The sequence below is a fragment of the Alosa alosa genome, chromosome 12, assembly GCF_017589495.1.
Source record: "Alosa alosa isolate M-15738 ecotype Scorff River chromosome 12, AALO_Geno_1.1, whole genome shotgun sequence".
NCBI classification, from domain to species: Eukaryota; Metazoa; Chordata; class Actinopteri; order Clupeiformes; family Clupeidae; genus Alosa; species Alosa alosa.
In genome coordinates, this window is record NC_063200.1 from 8,907,913 (window position 1) to 8,929,795 (window position 21,883).

The following is a 21,883-nucleotide window of genomic DNA, read 5'->3' on the forward strand; positions in this document are numbered from 1 at the left end:
TCAATATGTCATCAATAGACTGCATGTCTTGAAAACAAAGATAGACTAGTATGTACATTGATACCAGAGTAGAACACCTTGAATCAAAAATTCCCTATTTCAGAAAATGGCAATGTCTGTTCAGTTAAAGAAATGGGAGAACGCAGTGGCAAACTAGATAGATAGATAGATAAATAGATACTTTATTGATCCCCAGGGGAAATTCAAGAAACTCATTAGGTGGATACATTTATGTGCTTTTGCCATTTTCTCTCCTTCTCTTTTCCCTGCCTCTGTTTCTCAGCTGTCTCTCCTCAGTAACACTTGGTGCCTGTGAAAGCCATGATTGATTCTTCTATTCCCAACCAACCTCCTTCTGCATCCGTAACGGTGACAGCAAACACCTTGTGAGGGCGTATTGATGGTTTGTCTCCGCTATAAACACAAGCACGCACATACATACACACTTCCCCTCTCTCCCTTCTCTCCTCTCTCTCTCACACACTGTCACACACACACACACACACACACACACACACACACACACACACACACACAAACACCCCTGGTACACACACCTAGAGACACACCTCCTGGCATACAGTTTCACCCCAAGGGTCAGTCCAACCCACTCAGTGCTGTATGTGGAGGTGTTGTTGTGCACACAGCATTGATCAGGCACAAGACAGGTGAACCCTCTCCTGTTCCTCAGCTCATCTGTGTGTGTCTTCATATGCCAAAGACTGAGCCTCTGCTCAACTGTGTGCCCCCTCACTTCCCCACTGGAGCGGAGGAAAGGCTACAGTGAAGCAAGAATCCCCTTATTTCATGGCCCAGTTGAAGTAGTCCAGCCTGGGGGATGAACGCCATTTCTCTGCAGCATTTCAGATTACTCACAAATCAGTCCCAAGAACATGAATTAATCATAGCCTGTACAACTGTGAGCAGACATCGGACTACTGCTACTCTAGATGCAGGATTCACACAGTACTGTACATACACACATATACCCAATGATTATTCATGGCAGAAGAAGAAGATATGTAATAGACATTATGTAGTAAACATACAGTATTACACTTGCATTGCAGTCTTGCACTTACAGTGTACAGTGAAAATAACTCTTTTTTTTTTGCTATTCTTCTGTGGTTACGTAACATATCACTGTAGGTTTATAAGAGACAAGTCTCCATGATGTGGGTTTTTTTATAACCATCTCATGGACTCATGTGATAATACATGACCTCATTTTGAAAACTCCACTGTAATGCTTTACAGTCACCCTGGCTCATGTTCCCAGCTACTAAAATGGCTGAGGCTGATCAGGGGCGCGTATGTGTGGCACAGGCTACAGGAATGTGATGCAACATTAAAAGTGAGATGCTGTTAAAGGAGTTTCAGCAATGGTAGAATGGTATACTTACACATCCTGGAACTCCTCTAAAGATTTCTGTGGCGTGAAAACATTTAATAAGCTGATTATCTGTAAGAGAAAGGGAAATGCAATTATGTTCATGAGATGTAATGGCTACATTTTCAAATCTAATTACTGCTTTTCATTTGGAAATCCAGTTACTCAAATATATGCCTGCATATTTGACAGACATGAGAATAAACACACATTTTCAGAATATCTACTGTGGATACATCATAAAAAATTAAGCCTAATTCAGCACACACTAATCCACGAGTCTGTGTGCAAGCATTTGTGAAAGCCCAGTCTAACTAGAGCTGACTAAACTCCATCTTAGCTCACCACTGACTAAACACTAACAAGCAGAAAGCAAACAGGAGATGATCTTGCAGCAGCACACCTCCCCACTGACCAAACATTGTCTGCTACTGCTGCCTGACAACTACACCCAGGCACACAGCAGCAGCAGCAGCAGCAGTAGCAGTAGCAGTAGCAGAATCCCCACCCCCTCCTCTCCTCTCCTCTCCTCTCCTCCTCTCCTCTCCTCCCCTCCCTCCCCTCTCCTCCTGGGTGCCTGGGTGTAGCTCTCCTCCCCTCTCCTCCCTCCCCTCCTCCTCTGGGTGCCTGGGTCCTCCTCCCTCCTCTCTCTCCTCCCTCTCTCCTCCCTCCTCTCCTCCCTCTCCTCCCCTCCCCTCTCCCCTCCTCTCCTCTCCTCTCCATTCTCAGCACCAGCTCTGCCTCCCTCCACTCAGCTTTCCACTAAACTAACCAGCCAACCAACCAGGCCAGAGCAGAGGGAGATGGAGAGGGAGGGGGAGGGGGGGTGAGAGAGCAGTGTGATTGGGTGGGAATGACCCTGCTGAAGGACACTGCTGATAAAGAGAGGGACAGAGAGAGAGAGAGAGAGAGAGAGAGAGAGAGAACAAGAGAGGCTGGGGAAAAAAAGGAGACTGAGAGTAAAAGCAGGGGGGAATGTTAGAGGGAGACGGAATAAAGGAGGGGTGAATGAGAAGGAAATGAGAAGGAGAGAGCCTGAAAAAAAAAGACAGAGAAACCCAGCCGGTGTCATGGCCAAACCACCATGTATTCACACTGGATTTTCACCCATTCCCACTACTTATCCACAGGCCTATCTGTCTTTTCAAATCCCCACACATACTGTACAGTTATCAGACTCTACCCTGCTTGTCTATTTGTGTACCTGATTGTATAACAGCTATGGTAAGATTACATTGAATAAACAGCTAGTATTTTCCAGCATTAATGAAATGTATGTATTAAATGTTTAATATTACACAGGTATATGCGGTTGATTGTGCAAACATACACTATGCTCTGGAAACTACAGCTGGCTGACGCCTGATGGCTAATGTCACTATTGATCAGTCACTTACGTTTTTGTGATTGACACATTTCATAAGCACCAGTTCCCGGTAGGCCCGTTTCGCATGCGTCTGGTTCTGGAAGGGTCTGCTGAGCTTCTTGATAGCCACATTTCTGTCCAGTACGGCATCATATCCAGCACTGCAAGTAGATACAGGGTAAGAATGAAAACCAGAGCAGATAAAAACCTTAACCAAGCTAACCAAAGTGAGTCCAAACTCATATCTGTCTGTCAGGATTTTGGTTATTGTGTTAATAGAGAATTGACCATCAAACAGCAACATGCCCATATGGATTTATATGTGAGACAGTTTGCTGTGTCATATTTTAATATCATTAGCCTCTCCAACACATCTTAGTATGGAGGAGTAATCTGGCATGGTATAATCATCTATAAATCTAACATAGATTTATTATTTGCCATTTACATGCATTCACTGCAGAAGAACATTATGCAGCATTAACTCAGACCAGAGACCCAGAGAAGCCCTCCATTGTAGGAGAAGACGGCTGGCCCTCAGACCTTATGCTGGTGAATGCTATTTTGTTATGAAGAAAAACAGCTCCCTGAGTTTGGGAGGATTGAGAGAGCACAGCACTTCTGCTTCACTTCTCCTCTCTCTCCATCTATCCATCCCCCATTCCTCCACCATCACTCTCCCTCCCTCGCTCTCCTCTCCGACACCACTTCTAATCATGAAAAATTCAGCAGCACCAGCACAAACCACTCTAACAAGCAGCCCACTCCCTCTCTCCCTCTTTCTCTCTCTCTCTCTCTCTCTGTCTCTCTCTCTGCCACCATGTGTGTACTGTACAGCATAAGCATCAGAGCATGGGAATGCATGTACATGTATGCATAGGTGTGTGTGTGTGTGTGTGTGTGTGTGTGTGTGTGTGTGTGTGTGTGGTGTGTGTGTGTGTGTGTGTGGGTGTGTGTGGTGTGTGTGGGTGGGTGTGTGTGTGTGTGTGTGTGTTAGTGTGATTGATAAAGAGAGAGGGGGAGAAATGGTGTGGAGGTTGGACAGAGAGAGAGAAAGAGAGAAAAAGAAAGTGAAAGGGTGTTGAGGTGGGCGTGTCTGTGTGTTTATCCCTGGGTTTCCTCTGGCACAGAGGGAAGTTCTGCAGGGCAGTATAAAAGACCCAGTGGCCGTTATTTTCAGCCACGCTAAAGCAACCCAGTGGAAATTATAGTGTGCCTGCTTGCAGAGAACAAGGCGCCACAGCCGCCCTGAACACAAATCAAATCCCATCAGCGTATAATCACATGATTACAGTTTGCACACAACTTTTAATCAGCACTTCAATTGACTCATTAAGGAGGACAAAAGGGAGCTGTGATTCAACAACAATGGCCATAAAAACACAGGCAGACGCGCCAGCCGTGTCCCCTGCTCCAGTCATGGGGAGGTGACAACGTCAGGCCTGCTCTGTGTGTGAGAGGGAGATAGAACTACTGTCATCTGTCTGCAGTCAGGTAAAGGCAAAAACAACATCCAAATCTGCTCATTGGAACCCCACCTTCTTCTAGCCTCACTAGCGCCTCCTATGGCTCATCTGAGAGAAGCTGCGAGCAGCACAGCACATCCTGGGGCCATGCCAGAGAGATGCCAGGAGCAGTCCAATAATTCAGAAGAGTTGATCCAGGATGTCTGAGACAATATAATGTCTATTTTCAGGGAAGGTAATGCCATGTACTGTATCCTTGAACACCATTTTAAGTAATGATATGCAAAGCACAATTTAACTATATTCAAACCGTCCTAACATTATTTTCCTTTGTGAAACACCTCGGTGGTATTCCCCTGCTTTAACCACAACCAGTCGTTTAAAGCATGTATGAGTGATTTACACTTTGTTGTGAGGTGCGTCTGAGTCTGTATCTTATGTCTATGTGTCAGGAACCTAACCAGAAGGACCAGCCATTGCCTGTGTTTAAAGGGAAGGACTGGTTAGTAATGTGAGTGGACTACTGGAGACTTTGACATGAGCTGCGGGGCTAACAAAAAACATGTTGACTGTAAGATTAAATGGCAGCTGTCTTATAGATCTATAAAGGGATATTTCTAACCACATTATGCCTGTTAAACCCTCAGCCAAAATGTCACCTGGACAGAATGCTTTTGGCCACTATAACAACAGTAAAACAGTGGTGTATCATAAACAAAATCACAAAAAATGTTGAAATAGTTCCACTATGAGAGCAGCAAAGCAAACTGCATTTTTTCTCTGCAGGATTCCAAAGATGTCTTAAAACCAACATCATTTGTGGTGTCATGATATATTAGCATTGGGGAAATGGGACTCACAGTAAATGAAGCAGACTGTAATATTAACACTCCAAGCTATTCTGTATCAGACACCTGCCACACATACAAACAAAAAGCCAGGGCTAACTACCTAATGTGCACAGATCCCTCCCCTCTGAGGGTCTGCGCTACAGATGGTGCAAAGCTGTGGAGTAAACGGGTGGACTGGAGTGGCCTTGCTGTGAGGGGAGTGGAGGAGGAGCCAGGTGGCGGGCGGGTGGTGGGGTGGGTGGAGCCAGAACTGACCCCTCTGCAGCCCTGAATGAAGGCCAGATGGCTTCAGTAGCTCTGTTAGAGAGCGTCAGCTTCAGACACGCCGACCAGGTGGGCCAGGTGAGGAAAAACCCTGCCTCGCCCCACACCCCACAGGTGTATATGTGCCAAGACACATACACACACACACACACACACACACACCTTTGTTGCACATCCTGCGACAGTACAGTTATTTTCCTCATGATTCAAAATAATAATAAAAAATCCAATTATTATTGGCATTATTACAAAATTATTTTCATAAAATATATCAGCAAAAGTCTGAGATCTCTGACTTTATTAATTAAATGATCCATCATGTTTTTGCAAATAGAACACATGGGGTATGAGTGTCCATACATTAAAGAGGGAGCTGTTTTTGCATGGGTGTCCATGGAAACAGCACCGTGTTCAGTATAATATTTTTGGCTGAAGGGACCGCAGTCTGTGTGAGGGATGATGTCATGTGCGTCTGCCATGGTATTCTAATGCACGGTGCCAAAATTAAAACCTCACTGAAAGATCAGGAACTACTGAGAACTACCAAAATGTCCACTCCATTCTCTTACTGTAAGTGGGGCAGAGAGTTCCACCCAGTTTGTTAGAAACTTCACCAAGCTAAAATGAGAGTCACAAGCATGACGACAAGACAGGATATGATAGAAACAAATAAACTGGCAGGCATGGGTATACTGGCTGACAGGGTGAAATGAAAAGCCCTTACAACTTAATTCATTTGACACTAGCTTCACAGCTACTCCAGAGAGGTCACATCACCAAAGCCCACTTCCGTGCTTTTGTAATAAAAATAAACCATGGCTTCTGTCATCCCAGTTTATGAGCTTATTCATTTGGCCATAATCACCATGGCCAGGCACAGATCCACTGGCCGTAGCTGGAGTGGACTGATAACAGAGACTGTGGCCACTCCTCACAGCTCGCTGTACAGGACTCTGACCACATCCTCTTGTTTCACAGGCAAATGTTTCAACATTATATAACCGATTACATAATGCATCTTGATTTTGAGGATATCACTATGCGTTGCTGCACGGCTTGGTAAATATGCCTCTGATTGATCTTCTTCTAAAACATGGAGAGCATGAAAAGGGTATATTTACTCCAACCCAAAACTGGCAGGTGGACGGTATGATGAGCTGAACGGTTGGAGAGTAAACTGGAGGGCTCTAAACAGAATTGGCACCAGCTGCTGAGGGCTTTGAGGATTATACACTGCTCCACTGCAATGCATCTCTCTGCCTTATAAATGAGACATTATGAGTGAAAATCGCTGTTTACACTGTTTCATATTGCAGCAAAAACCCTGGTGAGGCAGCTTCTTACAGGCCTGATGTAAACAGATCTTTTTTTGTTTACATGTCACTGTTCCTAATGGGTCTACATGGAATGCAATGATAATATAACATGACAAAATAGCGCTGTTTGTGGCACTGATATCGCTGGCTTTATGTCATGATAAGCGAGCTGGCCATGCCACACCATGTGACCCTGGGACTGGGGGATGGAGGCAAATTAGATCAGGCCTGTCTGTCCGCCAGACTGGGTTTCAGCAGCCTGCAAACATGCTCGATCGTCCGCATTAGCAGTCCCTGTCCTCCCCGCTTTCTTTACCAATTTACAGAATCAGTCAGGATAAGGGGCGGCCGAGGGGGGAGATGGAGGCGGGGGACGCCAAGGAAGAGGACGGGTGGGGCGCCCAGGTTCCGTCCCAGCGGTGCCTCAGATCTCCCCGTGACAGATGGCTTCAAAGGCGCGCTCGCCTCTGCGTCAACCAGCCAGCCAGTCAGCTAGCAGCGCTCCAGTCACCGGGGCTGATAGTGGCGCATCACACACAGAGTGACGGCTCAGGGGAAGGGGGCTTCTGACCCTCTGGCATTTTCACTGGCAAAACGCTTCACGCCTGAAGGGTTAGGCGAAGCCCTCGGCTTCTCTGCATGCCACCTGGTGCACTGAAGGTGATTTATGACACATATGAGCTTTATTCCACTCCAACTTAGAATTCATTACTTCGTCTAGCGAGTGCATTTGTGTCACAATCACGCTTCTTTGTATTCACACTCATGGTTGACATCTAAAGCCCAAAATGCTTCAGTGACATCCTCTACATCAGACACCATTTTCAATCCTTGGAAGGATGGTAAACAGTGCCAAATTTGACAACACAGGAACATTTGAAATCTGTTCACTCACCATACAATACCCTGAGCCCCAGAGCCGATGGGTTTTAGATTCTGGTAGCGTTTGAGGACTGTGAAGGTAGAGTCTCCCACTTCCACACTGTAGAACTGGTTGTCCACTTTGCTTTTGCTCATATTGTAATGTTTACCGATGTATGACACATCCACTTGTTTACCAAAGCCCTGCAGAAAGAAAATAAGCAATGTTCAGTATATGTTATAAGAGTAAATCATGCCCATCACAAGTCCTGCAATTTAGAAACAGAGAGATTGAATCATTTTACATTGAGGACACGTTACTTCCTTATCTTATCTTATCTCTTGCCTGTCTGGTTTTGTATAGCGGTGTTAAATAATAATGTGAACTAATACAGTGTCTTCCTACACACTGATACTTCATGTAATCACTCTGGCACATAGAGTATTTTGAATAACTATGGTTAATAATTCAATTCTGTCATTGAAATATAAGAAATGAACAACTCAAACTCAAATGCACATATAGAATTTTACGATTTTTAAGTGGGGAGAATTTGATCTGCCTATGGTACGTACTATGTAAGGTCCCTAGAATTGAATAATAACAGAATTTATGTTCAGTAATAATTTTGTGCTCCCATCTTTGGTATTTACCTTTGAATTCTACTGTTATCTATTCAACAATGTTTGGCACCAGTTAAGTGTTCTAAACCTCTTGCTTATTTTGTTCTTGTTTTGTTGATTGTACATATGAAACGATGATGAAATGTGACCTGCTAACCTAGTGCAGCCATCAATGAAATAATGATAGAGGTCTAGTTTTCTGCCAAGGATGAAAATCCATGTATTGTTGTTGTGTGTTTCCAAAATGTGACGATATAGGAAATAATATAAAAAGGACAATAAAACAAAAGATATTTGAGGCAATGCAAGAGCTGAAAAAGAAAAGGACAACAGACCATTTATCCTCAACATACAGTACTCAAGAAGAAAAAACCTAGCATGCTCCCGCAAGTCTTTGCACAATCCCATATACATTATACTGATTATCTCCTAGTGCCTTAATGTCCCTTTAGGGTACTATGGCTGAGGTGAAAGCCTTCATCTCTGCACTGATTCTGGCCCGTCCTCTAGTCTCTCTGACTTAGGATGGCTGGCCAGTCCATGGTCAGTAGAGAAGAAATTCATTATCTAAGCTTGGATGCTACAAGCCCTAGAGCAGAGGCACGGGACCCGTCTGTATGAATGTACAGTGTTGCAGGACTGCAGCTTTCGAGCTGACTTACGAGCACTGCATAGGGAGTTGGAGAGAGGAGAGGCCTCTCCAGCGCTTTAAGCCCGTTTCTACCAAGAGACCCATCTTTCTTACAGAGGAACAATAGACTCTGGAACTGACAAGGCTAATTTGAGCCTGATTAACAAAGATTCAAAGTAATTGCTATCTTCTATATCAAATTTGATGTGGGGACCGAGGGCGCTGTAGAGAGCTTTTATTAGCCACAGATTACAGTCATCGCTCAACCCTCACAAGGCACAATATTCTATCTCTTCTCTACAGTGGACTTTGTTGATCTACTGGTCATCAGCGTTGTCAGCTATACATAAAAGATGAACTGAAGCACCATGAGGTGGAAATGAAGACTTTACACACAAGATGAGGGCCTGATCTGTTCTGGAGACAGCTGCTACTGACTTATGATCTGTGTGGTTGATAAGAGCAGACTGATCAAGCTACAGAAGATAAGGCGGTGCATTCGCCACAGTTATAAAGCCATCAGTGACACTAAGCCAGACAGAGAGGAGGATACGTTTCGATGGCCTGCTGTGTGATGCTTGAAGGGGCTGGATGGATCCAGCATCCATAAAATATCCAGCGTACATGAGCATGGAAACACAGCTGTATCTCTACCAGGGGCCAGTGCCATGCATCTCAGGGGCAAGACCAGTGCCTTATGATAAGCTTCTACATGGCACTGACATGAATAGAAGTTTACATAGAAGAGATAACATGACACATCATTCATGTGAAACAATGCCATTTCAACATGTGATCGTGGCCTGCAATACAGACAAGAATAGTAAAGGTGGCCTAAATGGTCCACATAAGCAAATGTTTTACAACAGAATGTTTTTATGACTCCAATAGTGCAGGAAGAGATAAAAAAAGGACCACCATTATTTTAAAGGTCAAAAGGTCAAAAAACACACAATGCTAATTGCTAATAAGTAACTCGTTTAATCTGCATTATGAAGAGCATAATGTCTGTGAAACCAGTTGGTCAGTCCTTATAGAGCGGGTGGCACTAGTGGAGTCATCTTACACCAACAGCAACAGATCTCCATCAATGAGGGGCAGAATGGAAATGAATGAATACTGTACCTTTTTTACCTGTATGGAACACACACCTGACAAAAGGCAATCTTCACATCCAGGATTGGTTCACTGCAGTAATATAAGAAATGTCTGTTCATAAATACCTGAAAAACATAAACAAACACATACAAATATATCAATGATATGTCCAAACATCCAGGAACATCCTCTGAGCTAAAAGTAAGTGCATTGTGGTTATTGCAACACTTACTTTTCTCAAAGACACTACTAGATGGAATTAAATGCATTTATGTACTTCAATTAATTCAATGGCACATCATTGTAACGATCAGATGGACCCATTTTCATTGTAAGCTATTTTAAAACACCAATTAGCCATTGAGCAGCAGTAATTTGTCAGTCTATGATTCACAATGGCAGAGATAGGAAACCGACACATTGATCTTAGTATGACTGCAGGAGAATACAAAAAGACATAACGCATACTCTGCATGCTCCCTAAGAGGCTTTTTCATTCAGACAAATAATCTATAATTCAAATCTATATAAAAAAATATGTATTATGATGACAAATCTATCTATGCTTTGAGACATCATTACTAAATTCTGTCAGCTATACACACATCCATTACTCATGCTTTAATAAAATGCAACAATACAGAAAATGGGAAAGCTGACTGATTTATCTCCCCCACATACTCAGAAGACAACAAACATGCGACTGAAAACTACTTGTGATAATGTAGCTCAAAATAAGATGTCAGGAAGCCGACACGGCAATGCTAGCTCCTTTTCTGCTGTTGTATTTTAATTCAGGTTATTTTCAACAGCAAAAATACAGATTTGATTTGATACAAAAAGATATTGTTAAGATGTTGTTGTCAGTTAGTCAGTATGTTAATTCCTGTTGATGACTTCCTTCTCTCCTCACAGCATGCTTCTTCTCTTTCCCCAAGAGGAACCGACATGAGAGCTCCTAACACGTGGAGGCGTCTTAGTTATTCACGAGGACCTGAAGGGAACCTTTAAATATTCATTTTAGTGGGGCAACCTTGAGAGAGACACCGTACTTTAATTCTATCATGAGGGCTATTTTTCTGCTGCGGGGAGAAGCACAACTCATATAAAAACCTTTCATACAGGTCTTTATCAGCTTCAGAGGCATGGTGATGAAGAGGAGAATGAGGAAGAGGAAGATTGTGGCCTGTAATGATGATTCACAGGCCTTACACTTTTTAACTGTGCTTGGCATAAGTGGGACTCCTGGTTCCTACCCATTTCGAAGTGTCATTTTTAGAATAGCAGACCACTGTAACCATAGTGCTGGCATGCAGGAGTCCAGTGGGGTGCACAATGACATTTTTGGTTCCATCTCTTTGACTAATGATCACAATCAAAGAGTGAGGAAACTTCAGCAATGTCAGGGCCGATTGTTCCACAGTAAAGAGCTTAGAGAGTGATGTGGCAGCATTTCAACACACATCCCCTGAGAGCAAGACAATGCAGCTGTCAGATTAGCAGAGAGAGGAAGGGGGTGGAGGAGGAGGAGGAGGAGGTGAGAGAGGAAGAGGGAACGGTTTGGAAAGAAAACGAAGGAAGGAAAGAAAGAAGAAAGAAAAGGTCCTTTTGCCTCTTTTCTTCAATGTGAAGAAAGTAGTGTGTCACTCTATTAAATCTGCATTGGTTCCACTAACCAATGTATTCAAAACATAACATAAAATGAAATCAATATATAGCAATGCATTGCATAGTAGCACCCTTAGAATTCACACATAGTACTGAATCTCTAGGATGGATTAGCTAATGTTTGTCTTGCTTGTGACATAAGTCGTGAGGCATCAACTCGAGCCGTTCTAAATGACTGTTTAACAGGTAGTGTGGCTGCACCTGAGAACCTCATTGGGAACACAGTCACACATCTTCTGAACACTAAGTCAACACCTCTGTGTCTGAGAGCCTGTTATTAAAACTCACCACATCACCCCGGGTTGAGATAACAGTCACACAGTCTAATGGAGAGAAGTCAGCACTCAGGATCCGAGGGTCTCGGTCACACTGCAACGGCCTGCTCATTAAAACAACGACGACCAAAACTCTCTTAGCAACTCGCTTCTCAGCCAATTTTGGCAATGGCTCGCAACCTCTCTGGCACGCCAGGCTAATTGGAAACTGTGGGAACAGATCTGGACTTTGAGCTGTGATATGTCAATGGTCAGTGTGCTGCTTTGCAGAGGAGGGTTCTCTTCCCTGAAGAAAGCCCCTGCTGCCAAGCCACCAATAATCCAAATAACCACAAGCAATTTCAAAACATGCCAATTATTCATTCTTGGCTTAGATATTTCTCAGTAATACTTAACTTTCATCCTACATAATAGAATCTTTTTTTGTATTATTTGTAGTGGGAATTAACACATTCAACACATTTTAATGACACAAAAGGCTGCATTCAATTGATCTCTAGAGGCTCTTATCAACTGGCTTGAGGTGCTCCAACAAATACATATTTCCACTTGCTGTGGCTACTTGGTTGTTTCAGCATCACTTGCTTCACTGTGCTAGTTTCATTCATTACTGCACTACTCGCATGTTGTTTTGTTACACAACCAAGCTAGCAGGCAATGACAAATGCAGCAGAAGATGTAAGATATCGATAAGCCTTCTGCAGAGTACAGGATCGCAAGAGAATGTTGGTGACATGGTGACATGCTCAAGGCAAGCACCCAGAGTACGCCCAAGAGAGGACCTGCAACTCCAGTAAAGGATGGGCAAGGCCAGATGGGCCCGATAGCAGAGAAGATGGATGGTGAGGCCCAGGGTGGCTGTTGGTATTATAGTGCAGCCCTAAGCCCTTGGTGAGTGTAGGATGGATGTGGCCATAACAGCAGCAGTGGGCGTGAAGAGCACTTGATTTGCAGAGAAGAGCTTGAGCTGAGTATTGACGAGGCTGTCGATACACCAGACGCCACCTTTAATAAAGAACTCCTACATCCCTGTCAACATGGAGATCCTCATGAGTCCAGACACATGAGCTACACGAGTTGCATTCAGAGTCCAGGGCAAGGAAACGCTGATGCTATTTTTGTGTGATGTAGCCTACATACAGTACCGACCTCCAGGTATATACAGTATTACTTACATTACTGATTCATGTATGTATTCATGTCTCCAAATTAGCAATAGCTGTCTGAAGTCTGTTTGTAGATAGTTTGAGTGTCATCTTTCCTTTGAAGATACAGTAGTGTATCTGATATTTCTGAGATCTGGATTCTTAATTCCTATTTTTAATGAGCATGTTGAATGCATCCCTAACAGGGAAGATGCTATCCTTCAGATCCTCCTACTCATTCTTCATTTTTTGTAAAAGTATAGAAAAAGAAAAGAAAGTGGAGAAAAATCCACTTCATGCTTTTTAGATGTTAATTATGTTAACATAATATACCAAACATATTACCGGTACATTCCCAGATCCTCAGGCAGGCACCCCCATAGAGAATCCATTATTCATTTTCTTTAGATTAAAATATTAGTAGACTAAAATCAATAACTTCAAATAACAACTTCAAATAACATCAAGTTAGGAAGAGACTAGAATATTCTACTCTTATGGAGGATGGTATAATTACAGAGCCCTTGAGGAAATCCCAGTGTCCATATGGGACATGGTATCATCCGATGCACACGCTCCTGCCTGGGCCACACCTGACCCTGGCTGGTGCTGTGTTTGCCACACGCTGTGTTGCCGGCTGATTCCTAGCATGGGCTCCATTTTCCGCATGACTAATTGCCACCGTTCGCTCAGCCAATCAGCACCCTCTCATATGGCCCAGCTAGCGCTCAACAGCACGTCTCATGAATATGCTAACAGGAGATGAGTGAGGGGAATGAGCAAAAGCATGCCATTGAAATGAACGGTGGGGTAGGAACGATAATCATCCGCTGACATATCCCGGCCATCTCTGATGCCTGCTCTGCCATGACTGACTCATTAGTTTGGGCTCTTCAGTTTTTTTTCCTCTCTGGTTATGAAATTGCTCATTTTTTTACCATCAGATGTGTCATAACCTGCAGACCTAGGGACAGCTTCAGCTGATAGGTAGAGAGGGATTTTCAATTCAAGACAGGGATCTCTAGGTTTGTCACAAAGCAGAGCACAGTTGGATTTGAGTCAAACAACTGCTTTTGAATACAAAATTACAATTGCAAGCATCTGGTGCGATGCCAATATCCAAGGAACCCTTGTTTTCACAGAAAATGTGCAAATATAAGGGGAGAAGAGCATCACTGTGGGACTGTAAATCTTTTCTGTAAATCATCAGCATTTTGCATATGAGAATATCCATATAAGAATGGTAGGATGGCATAGTGGCATAGCATGCAGGTGAAGAGAAAGTAGCCAGAATGCAAATGCAAACAGTTCAAGCAAACACAGGATGGGGAGATAATGTTGTGACATCATAAATCATGACTTCAGCAATGGTGGGTGAAGGGGTCCAGTCTTATCCCGCAGTAAGTCCGTTTCCTCTACCATGAAAAGGTGTGTTAATCTTGGCCCTACAGTATATTCAGAGAGGAGCGCACAGTTCCAAATTGAGTCCTCGGGCATCGGTTAACAAATGAGCTTGTAACAAAGCGGCCTGTGGGGGTGGACGCTCTCCCATCTGCCCCCGTCGGCAGGCTGCCATCTTAGGGCTGTCAGCGTGAAGGCGTGGCTGAATTACTCCCAGGACACAGTGGAATCATAAAGCACAGCACAGCCCTATCAGGAACCAATCTGAGACCTGTCATTGAAGCTGATGGGTCTGTCCACAGTGTGACACCAGACACACATGCTATGACTTTGGAACGTAGGTGGGGTTGGGTAGAGAAATAGATATGTGTCTAAAAGGTATTTTGTATTCTAAAATGTATGTTTCACATAATACTACTAATATAGCAGTAATAGCATTATTTAATGTTTACTTTTTTAATAATATTATTTAATGGTATTTTAATATAATCATTATTAGCTTGCTTGTTGTCTATGAGCCAAAGGTAACTGCTCATATCTGTTGCTGCTGTTGTTTGTTCACCTGCCAACACATACAAGTTCACATTAAACATACAGGTCCAAACAATACTTAAAAGACCCTATCCAGTATGAAATAATTAAATAATTACAAGCAATTTAAAATAGTTTAAAGATTGTGGCTCAACATAACCAGGTCAAAGCAACTGGCAAATATGTAATCGCTATACTAGTGATACAAATTTTAGAACCAATATTTCATCTTGGATATAGCCTGCATTGTGGAACTGTACGAAATGCTTTAATGTTCTTAATTTTTAAACCAATTATTGGACAAAACATTGTAAGGCCCGTCTTTTGCCCAAACCTTATGCATTTCTAAAGAATGCCTTTTGCATTCAATTTACATGTGTGGATGCCTGTGTTTGATTTGTATTGTCTTAGCTGGCCATGGCCAAAGATCCCCAACACCCGCTCATGCATAAAGTGATCATTTGCTCCTTGTTCTGGCCCCTCTACTGAGAGGTAACTCAGTCCTGGGCCTACTTGATGTCTTATGGTGAGATAGGCCAACCTAATTATCATACAGTATTGCTCTGTAAATATGTGTTGTGAATAATACATTCATGTTTGATCTTGAATTAATACTTGTAATGTGGGCAACAGTCTAATCATGTTTTTTATTACAATTGAACTTATCTGTGCATAGTTGTAGATTAAGAATTAAACTGTAGCATAAAGTTATGATATCCACCTGGGCCACACCCATCCACCTCAGACAACAAAGGCTCTGATGAGTCGGGGGTGGCCCAAGTGAATGATAAAAGTGGAGGCTCTGGTCCTCCAGGTCTCTTCTTCTTTCCCATCTTGGGGCTTCTTTTCCCATCTTCTCTTCTTTTCCATCTTGGACCTCTTCTCTGGGTCTCTCTCTTTTCCCCCTTTCTCTCTCTCCCTCTCTCTGTCTATCTCTCTTTCTCTCTCCCCCTTTCCTATCTCTGGGTTTGTATTGTTTTATCTGGTGTATCAGTTATCTCTAACTTGTCAAGTTTACCTCTGTGAATTGATTAAGTTTTCTTTGCTACCATTTGCTACTTTGTTACAGTAGAACATGTGAGTTTACTTTTACCTTCAACTGAAGTGATATTGATTACATTTTCCTTTTACGGCTTAATGCTAAATAAATGGTTAATTTGCCTACCAATATATATCTTCAATTCTCGTAGTGTGCCATGCCATTCTCCTCCATAGCTGATAAACTAGTTATTTGGTAATTGATTGGTGATACAAATTATTAATCAAATGGAGTCAGATTAACGAGTATGTAATAACATCATTGCCATTTAACTCTTCACCCTATTTGTCCACAAAAGCTCTTTCAAGTGAGGATATAGCTCGACATCTCTATGTTTCCGAGGCTATATATAATTTCTGAGCGTCTTACAGCATCACAAAACTGTTTAAACTAGTCATTATTGTTTGCCATAAATGGTTGATGAGTTCCCATATCTTCAATCTTTAGTGAATAAGTGAGGTGCTCCGTGGCTGTCATAAAGAACTAAACAAACCTTCCAAATAGAGTCAGCATTTCTCCCAAACTAAAGAAAACCTCTGTGAGAGTTTTAACTAAATTTTCAGGTTAAATGACGGAGGTCCTTTTTTGTTGACACCCAATTCCACCCCTCAGCCTTTCTGACACAACAGCCTGGGTTTCCTCTTTAGTGGATGCTTATTCAGCAAGCCAAACACTCTTACAGCAAATGAACACACACACACACACACACACACACAATACACACACACACACACACACACACACACACACACACACACACACACACACACACACACACACACACAAAGAGCACTGTTTTCTCTCCATGAGCTGCCATTAAAACATGCTGACATACTGGAAAAATAAAGCACTCTATTTCAGATGCTGAGATTATAGAGAAACAGTTATGATTAGACCACTAGTGTTTAAACCAATATTAGTGTTATTTTCAGGCTGATGCAAAACTAAATGAATGCATTCTTCAACTGAATAGGAGTGCTATCATAGAAAAGGAATGCAACAGATTCATCCACACCAGAATCATTTATACTACTACAAACAGCAAGTCTCACTGGATCTCATAAAGCAGATGGAACAGTATGGTGTCTCAAAAGACATCATGCTCATCCCACAATCCCCCCGAGAACACCTCGGACTGATTGCAAAATGTTTACATCCATCTAAGAACTCAGCAGACACACTGTCTAGATTTGTTTCTTTTGACCTGACTCATTTCATTTGATTAGATTCTAGGGGATTAAGCTCCTCTATACACAGTGAGGTATATAAATATATGGACATATTTCTTACATAACCACTCAACAATGGAGTATAATCAAAGCTTTAAGTGAATGAAGTGATGCACATAGCTACATCTATGTTCACAAAAGTGTTGTATTTGAAGACCACCCTGGTCATCCCTGGTCACCCTGGGTAGAGGAAAAAACTGGGGAAAATTAAAGTCCACAATGTATCAGATGCATTAACTGGGAGCAGGTGCTTCACCGCAAAATACGTGGAAATGACTCACACTGTACTTTGGCAAAAGCAGAAACCAACTGCACTGACCCTAATTAAAAACAGGCTTTGCCAAGGCACTTGCAAAACTCCTATACGTGCACTTATCACAGAGACTGATATACTGTTTTCTATACCATGTTGAGAGACTCATAGAGAACAGAACAAGAGTTCACAAAGGACTGGCAAACAACCAGACAGAGATGCATTGATCATTTGTGTGCATTCCTACTAGCTACTGCATCCATAGCTGCATCCTCAAACACCTGACCTCATAACTGCATCCACAAACACCTGACCTAACTGCTGTGGGCTGCAAGTGGTGAAATCCCGAACATAATAATCCCAGGGGAATCCCGCTGAGAGCAGGATTAGTGTGGATTAAGAATGGGTTTCATCATGAATCTATACCCACCATTTTTTTTGTCATTAAAAAACCACCCCAATGTTACAAGATTACTGTAATGCACCTAACAAACACAATTTGATTACAATTAGTGACCGACTTCTTGGGACTTTTGGGCTACTCCCCTTCCACATCTGTTTGATGTGGAGGCACTGATTCTGGGACACTGAGAACATATTTCATGTTCTCAGTGTCCCAGATTCACAGACATGCTGATAGGATATCAGTCATGAGGATGGACGCATGAGGACCAACCCTGCCACTGAGCTCTCCTCCAGAATTGGTGGAGGACTTCCTGAGATCAAAATGGACCGATTGTGGACTAGTCTTTTGTCAAAATGTTCTCTTTGTGGTCAATTCATTACTGGTCGAAAACCATCTTAATGGCTAAAAGAAATGTTTAAAATGCCTAAATATTCCTATTTCAATGTGATAGTGAGAGCGGTCAATTAGTGACTGACCAATCTACTCCCATTACATTTAAATGAAGAGAGGGGGAAAGATATGAAGAAGAGAGATAGGAGCTTTTAATGTTAATGAATCAGCCACACACACACACACACACACACACGACAAACATAAGATTCTGATGAAGCAAACGAGTCCAGTTCAGGCCCTCAGTATTCTGCTGTGGTCTGAGTGTGGCTAGGTAAGCAGTGGCAGAGAAATGAAAGAGAGAGGCTGCATGTGGCTTGTGATACACAACATATCCCCTTCAAACGAGGCATTGAAATCCAATTATCGATTTATGACCTCAGGGCTAGTCACACTAAATAGTGAATAGAATTTATTATTTGCAATTTTAACTGCTATAAGTTGCCATCAGTTATACCTCAATTATAACAATGTAACTGACAAGTCAGAGGCATTGTGATGGTCTTCAGAGTGAATTGTCCAAGTGGTCAGTCACACATGCAACATAAAGATAACGAGGAGATGGCGGAGTCCGCTGCAATCCAGAGAAGACAAAGCACATAGGAGTGTAGGATCTTTTGTCCTTCAGTGAATTGATGTGAAGTCAGATATCCACCCAATTACAGTAGACACAACTTACAAAGACAGGTCAGTCTAATATCAGTCTAATAGTGAAACATTCATAAAAACTTCTTCAAAACACATATTGTTAAAGACTGTAGTAACACAAGATGTGTCTGACCAGAGTGTCACAACATTAGACACATTGATATTAATATTGCCATATTTCTACTGATCTATTAGGTTGTTGAAAGACAGCTTTTATGATGTCATGCCAATAAATCCTGACAGCTATAAGAACAAATAAATGTGTCAGAGATATTGTCTAATGTGTGATGAAATGTCTTGCTATGAACAAACAAGTTCAATTGATATGGACTCCCTGCACTGGCCCTATTCTTGCTTGCTTGAGATGGGCTTGCATTAGGATGAGCCAGAGATGTTCTTTAGGCCAATTTTAATTCTGTTGCTGTTGTCTGATGCTATCATTAGTACCGCAATCTCCGAGCCACCCTTTTAGTCTCATTTCCAAATCACATAACCCTATCTCTATCCGGCTCAACACGCAGCCGCCTCACTCTCCCCTATCCTGCGTAGTGCTACTTCATCCTTGTCCTGCATCATTCTTTTCACTGCTCTCACTCCCTCTCTCCCTCCCTCCCTCCCTCTCTCTCTCCCTCCCTCCCTCTCTCTCTCACCATCCTCTGCACCTCTTGTGCAGAGGAAAGCCGGCTGCAGCCAGTGCTGATCCCAAGGGAGAGCAGCAGCTATTTTAAACGATGATCCTATCCTTCCATTAGACTGTTGTACTTTCTTCAGAAGAACAGTGGCCATTGCTATGAAATGAGGGGTGGGCGCGTACCATTTGGATGCTAATTACGTTTTCTGCTGTGACAATTTGTGCCGCTTTCTCTTATTCTATGGCTCCTACTTTCCTTTCCCCAGGATGATACAATGGCATGTGTTAATCAGTCTGGGATGCATTTGTGTGTGTACACCTCCCTCACTGTTCCTCTATCTCTCTCTTCCTTACCACTTCTCTCTCTCCCTCTGCTTTTCTGTCCTGCACCGGAGGCGAGCTCTAAGCCAGCTCACATGCATCACATGAATATGTCAGTGAATCTCCATTTGGCTCCGACCATCCTGTAGGCTGTAAAAGGGGCGTAATTCCTCATTTTTTTTGTACTTTCTCTCTCTCCTGCTGCATCCCTTTCTCCTGCAACCCCCCCCCCCCATTTGTCCCATATCCTTTGTAAATGCTTCATTCAGCAGCTCAGTCTGCTGTTGTTGTTGCGTTAAGGTGGTGTGGTCGTCTCCCTCAACTGGGATTTTCAGTGCTGTTTCCATCTGTTCTGGGACAGGAGGTTTGGCTGAGAGAAGCAGGGCTGGCTTCAGTGAATATGTGTCCCACTGGAGGGATAATCGATGAAAAGGTGGATCTTCCGCTTGGTTTTTTCCCCCCTGTCTGCTTGCATATAAACATAGATAAACGGTGGTGCATTTCGTAGCACACATGCTATTTCAGCAAGGCCCTTTGGTTGAGTCAATGCCATTTAATAAACAAATGAGGCTCTGGAGGTCATTGTGTTTTTTTCCCCTGCTGCGCATACTGTACCAGTAACTCTAATATGTGGCTGCTCAGCTGTGAATATCGTTTGGTGCTATTTACTGCAAGCCTGAAAATGTCACACTTGGAGAGTCTGTCCAAGCCTATGTCTCTCACACTGGTTTCCCTCTGTATCTCTTGCCCATTTTTAATCTTATTTCACTCTGCTAAGCTGATACATTGGATATGACCAAAACAAAGATGACATGCATGACCAATTACGCTCCTGCAAAATTGTTCAGATAAAGGGGATTACTTTGCTGTTTTAAAGGAAGAACCAATCAGTGGTTATTTACACTTGACACAATACTGTTTTGTTTCTTCTGATTTGCTTGTTTGGGTATATATTCCAATAGGGTATATATTCCACAAACACAGCCACAGCTTACCAAATCCTCATTAGAGCTGCATGACTCAATTAGGCTGTTTGGTGGATGAACAGAAACCGAAGGGGCTTTGAAAAAAGCTAAATTATTAACAAGAGGAAAACAGAGACAGGAACAGCTGTCATCACTGGCACGATCACAGAGGGGAACATTTACTCAAATGCTTAATGGTGATGCAACTTAAAAACAGAAGGTACATTTCCCTCAAATGTCATAAACTTTAGACATCAGTATGACGAGTAATATTATGTGTTCAAATGAATACATGGTATAAGTACTCTGCGTACCTCTCTCTCTCCTTCTCCCTAGATGAAGACCCTATAGACCACTCAAGAAATGGTGCTGTGGTATGGAGACCAGCTGACTATGCAGTTTTCACTGAAGCTGGAATATGCTTAGCCATAATGACTCATTCAACCCATTTGAATTCATTCACAATCAACCCGCAACACTATGCTGGTTTCACCAAAGCCATGTCTATCTCATGCTATCCTGCTTGGTGGCGGTGGAGAAGAATGGATTCTAACCTCCCAAATTCCATGTTGGCATGAGTCCTACAGAGTGTTTGTGCCTATAAATGACTCTCCTGTTGTAGGCTACGTACATTTGAAAAGCTCCATAGAGAAGACATTTATCAAGCTGCCACATTATACCTGCTGTTTCTACAAATGCATCTTAGAGAAAGGAGTCAGAATTAGAATAAGAATAAGAACCAATGTATTTCTGACAAAGTAAAATAGCTTCTGAATTAAATATTTAAATGACATCCTATTACATTTTAATAAGGGCTTGTCTCGTTGTTCTGTCTTGACATGACTAACGTAAAGAGAGTTTATAAACTTCCTAAAATGTCACCTCCCGGGCACTTTGATTCAAAGAAACGTATCCCTCAAAACATCTGAGACATTGAGGCACAAAGGCAGTGACTGCAGATGTGCTGCACAGCCAGCCATCCTGTGGCTTTCAACCGGTTAATACTTTCTTTTAAATCCTTTTGATGGATGCATGGATTGCTGTTCCACTCTTAATGAGTATTTGCTAGTGATCCTCAGGTCAGGACTAGACTCTGCTATGGCTTAGTATATCA

The 21,883-nt window shown here is 42.6% G+C and overlaps 1 protein-coding gene across 8 annotated transcripts in view; it reads right to left on the reverse strand.

Moving 5' to 3' along the window:
* The window catches only part of mapk10 (mitogen-activated protein kinase 10), a 44,046-nt gene that overhangs the window by 18,063 nt on the left and 4,100 nt on the right, over positions 1–21,883 (reverse strand). For 6 of the 8 annotated variants that reach the window (XM_048258452.1, XM_048258445.1, XM_048258444.1 and 3 more), the window contains exons 2-5: positions 9,921–9,992; positions 7,549–7,718; positions 2,788–2,917; positions 1,404–1,462 (exon numbers count right to left, since the gene is read on the reverse strand). In XM_048258452.1, coding sequence (XP_048114409.1) covers positions 1,404–1,462; positions 2,788–2,917; positions 7,549–7,718; positions 9,921–9,992 — 431 coding nt within the window. Of the gene's footprint in view, positions 1–1,403; positions 1,463–2,787; positions 2,918–7,548; positions 7,719–9,894; positions 9,993–21,883 lie in introns of all 8 variants that reach the window. The other 2 variants (XM_048258447.1, XM_048258446.1) reach the window with 2 other exon arrangements.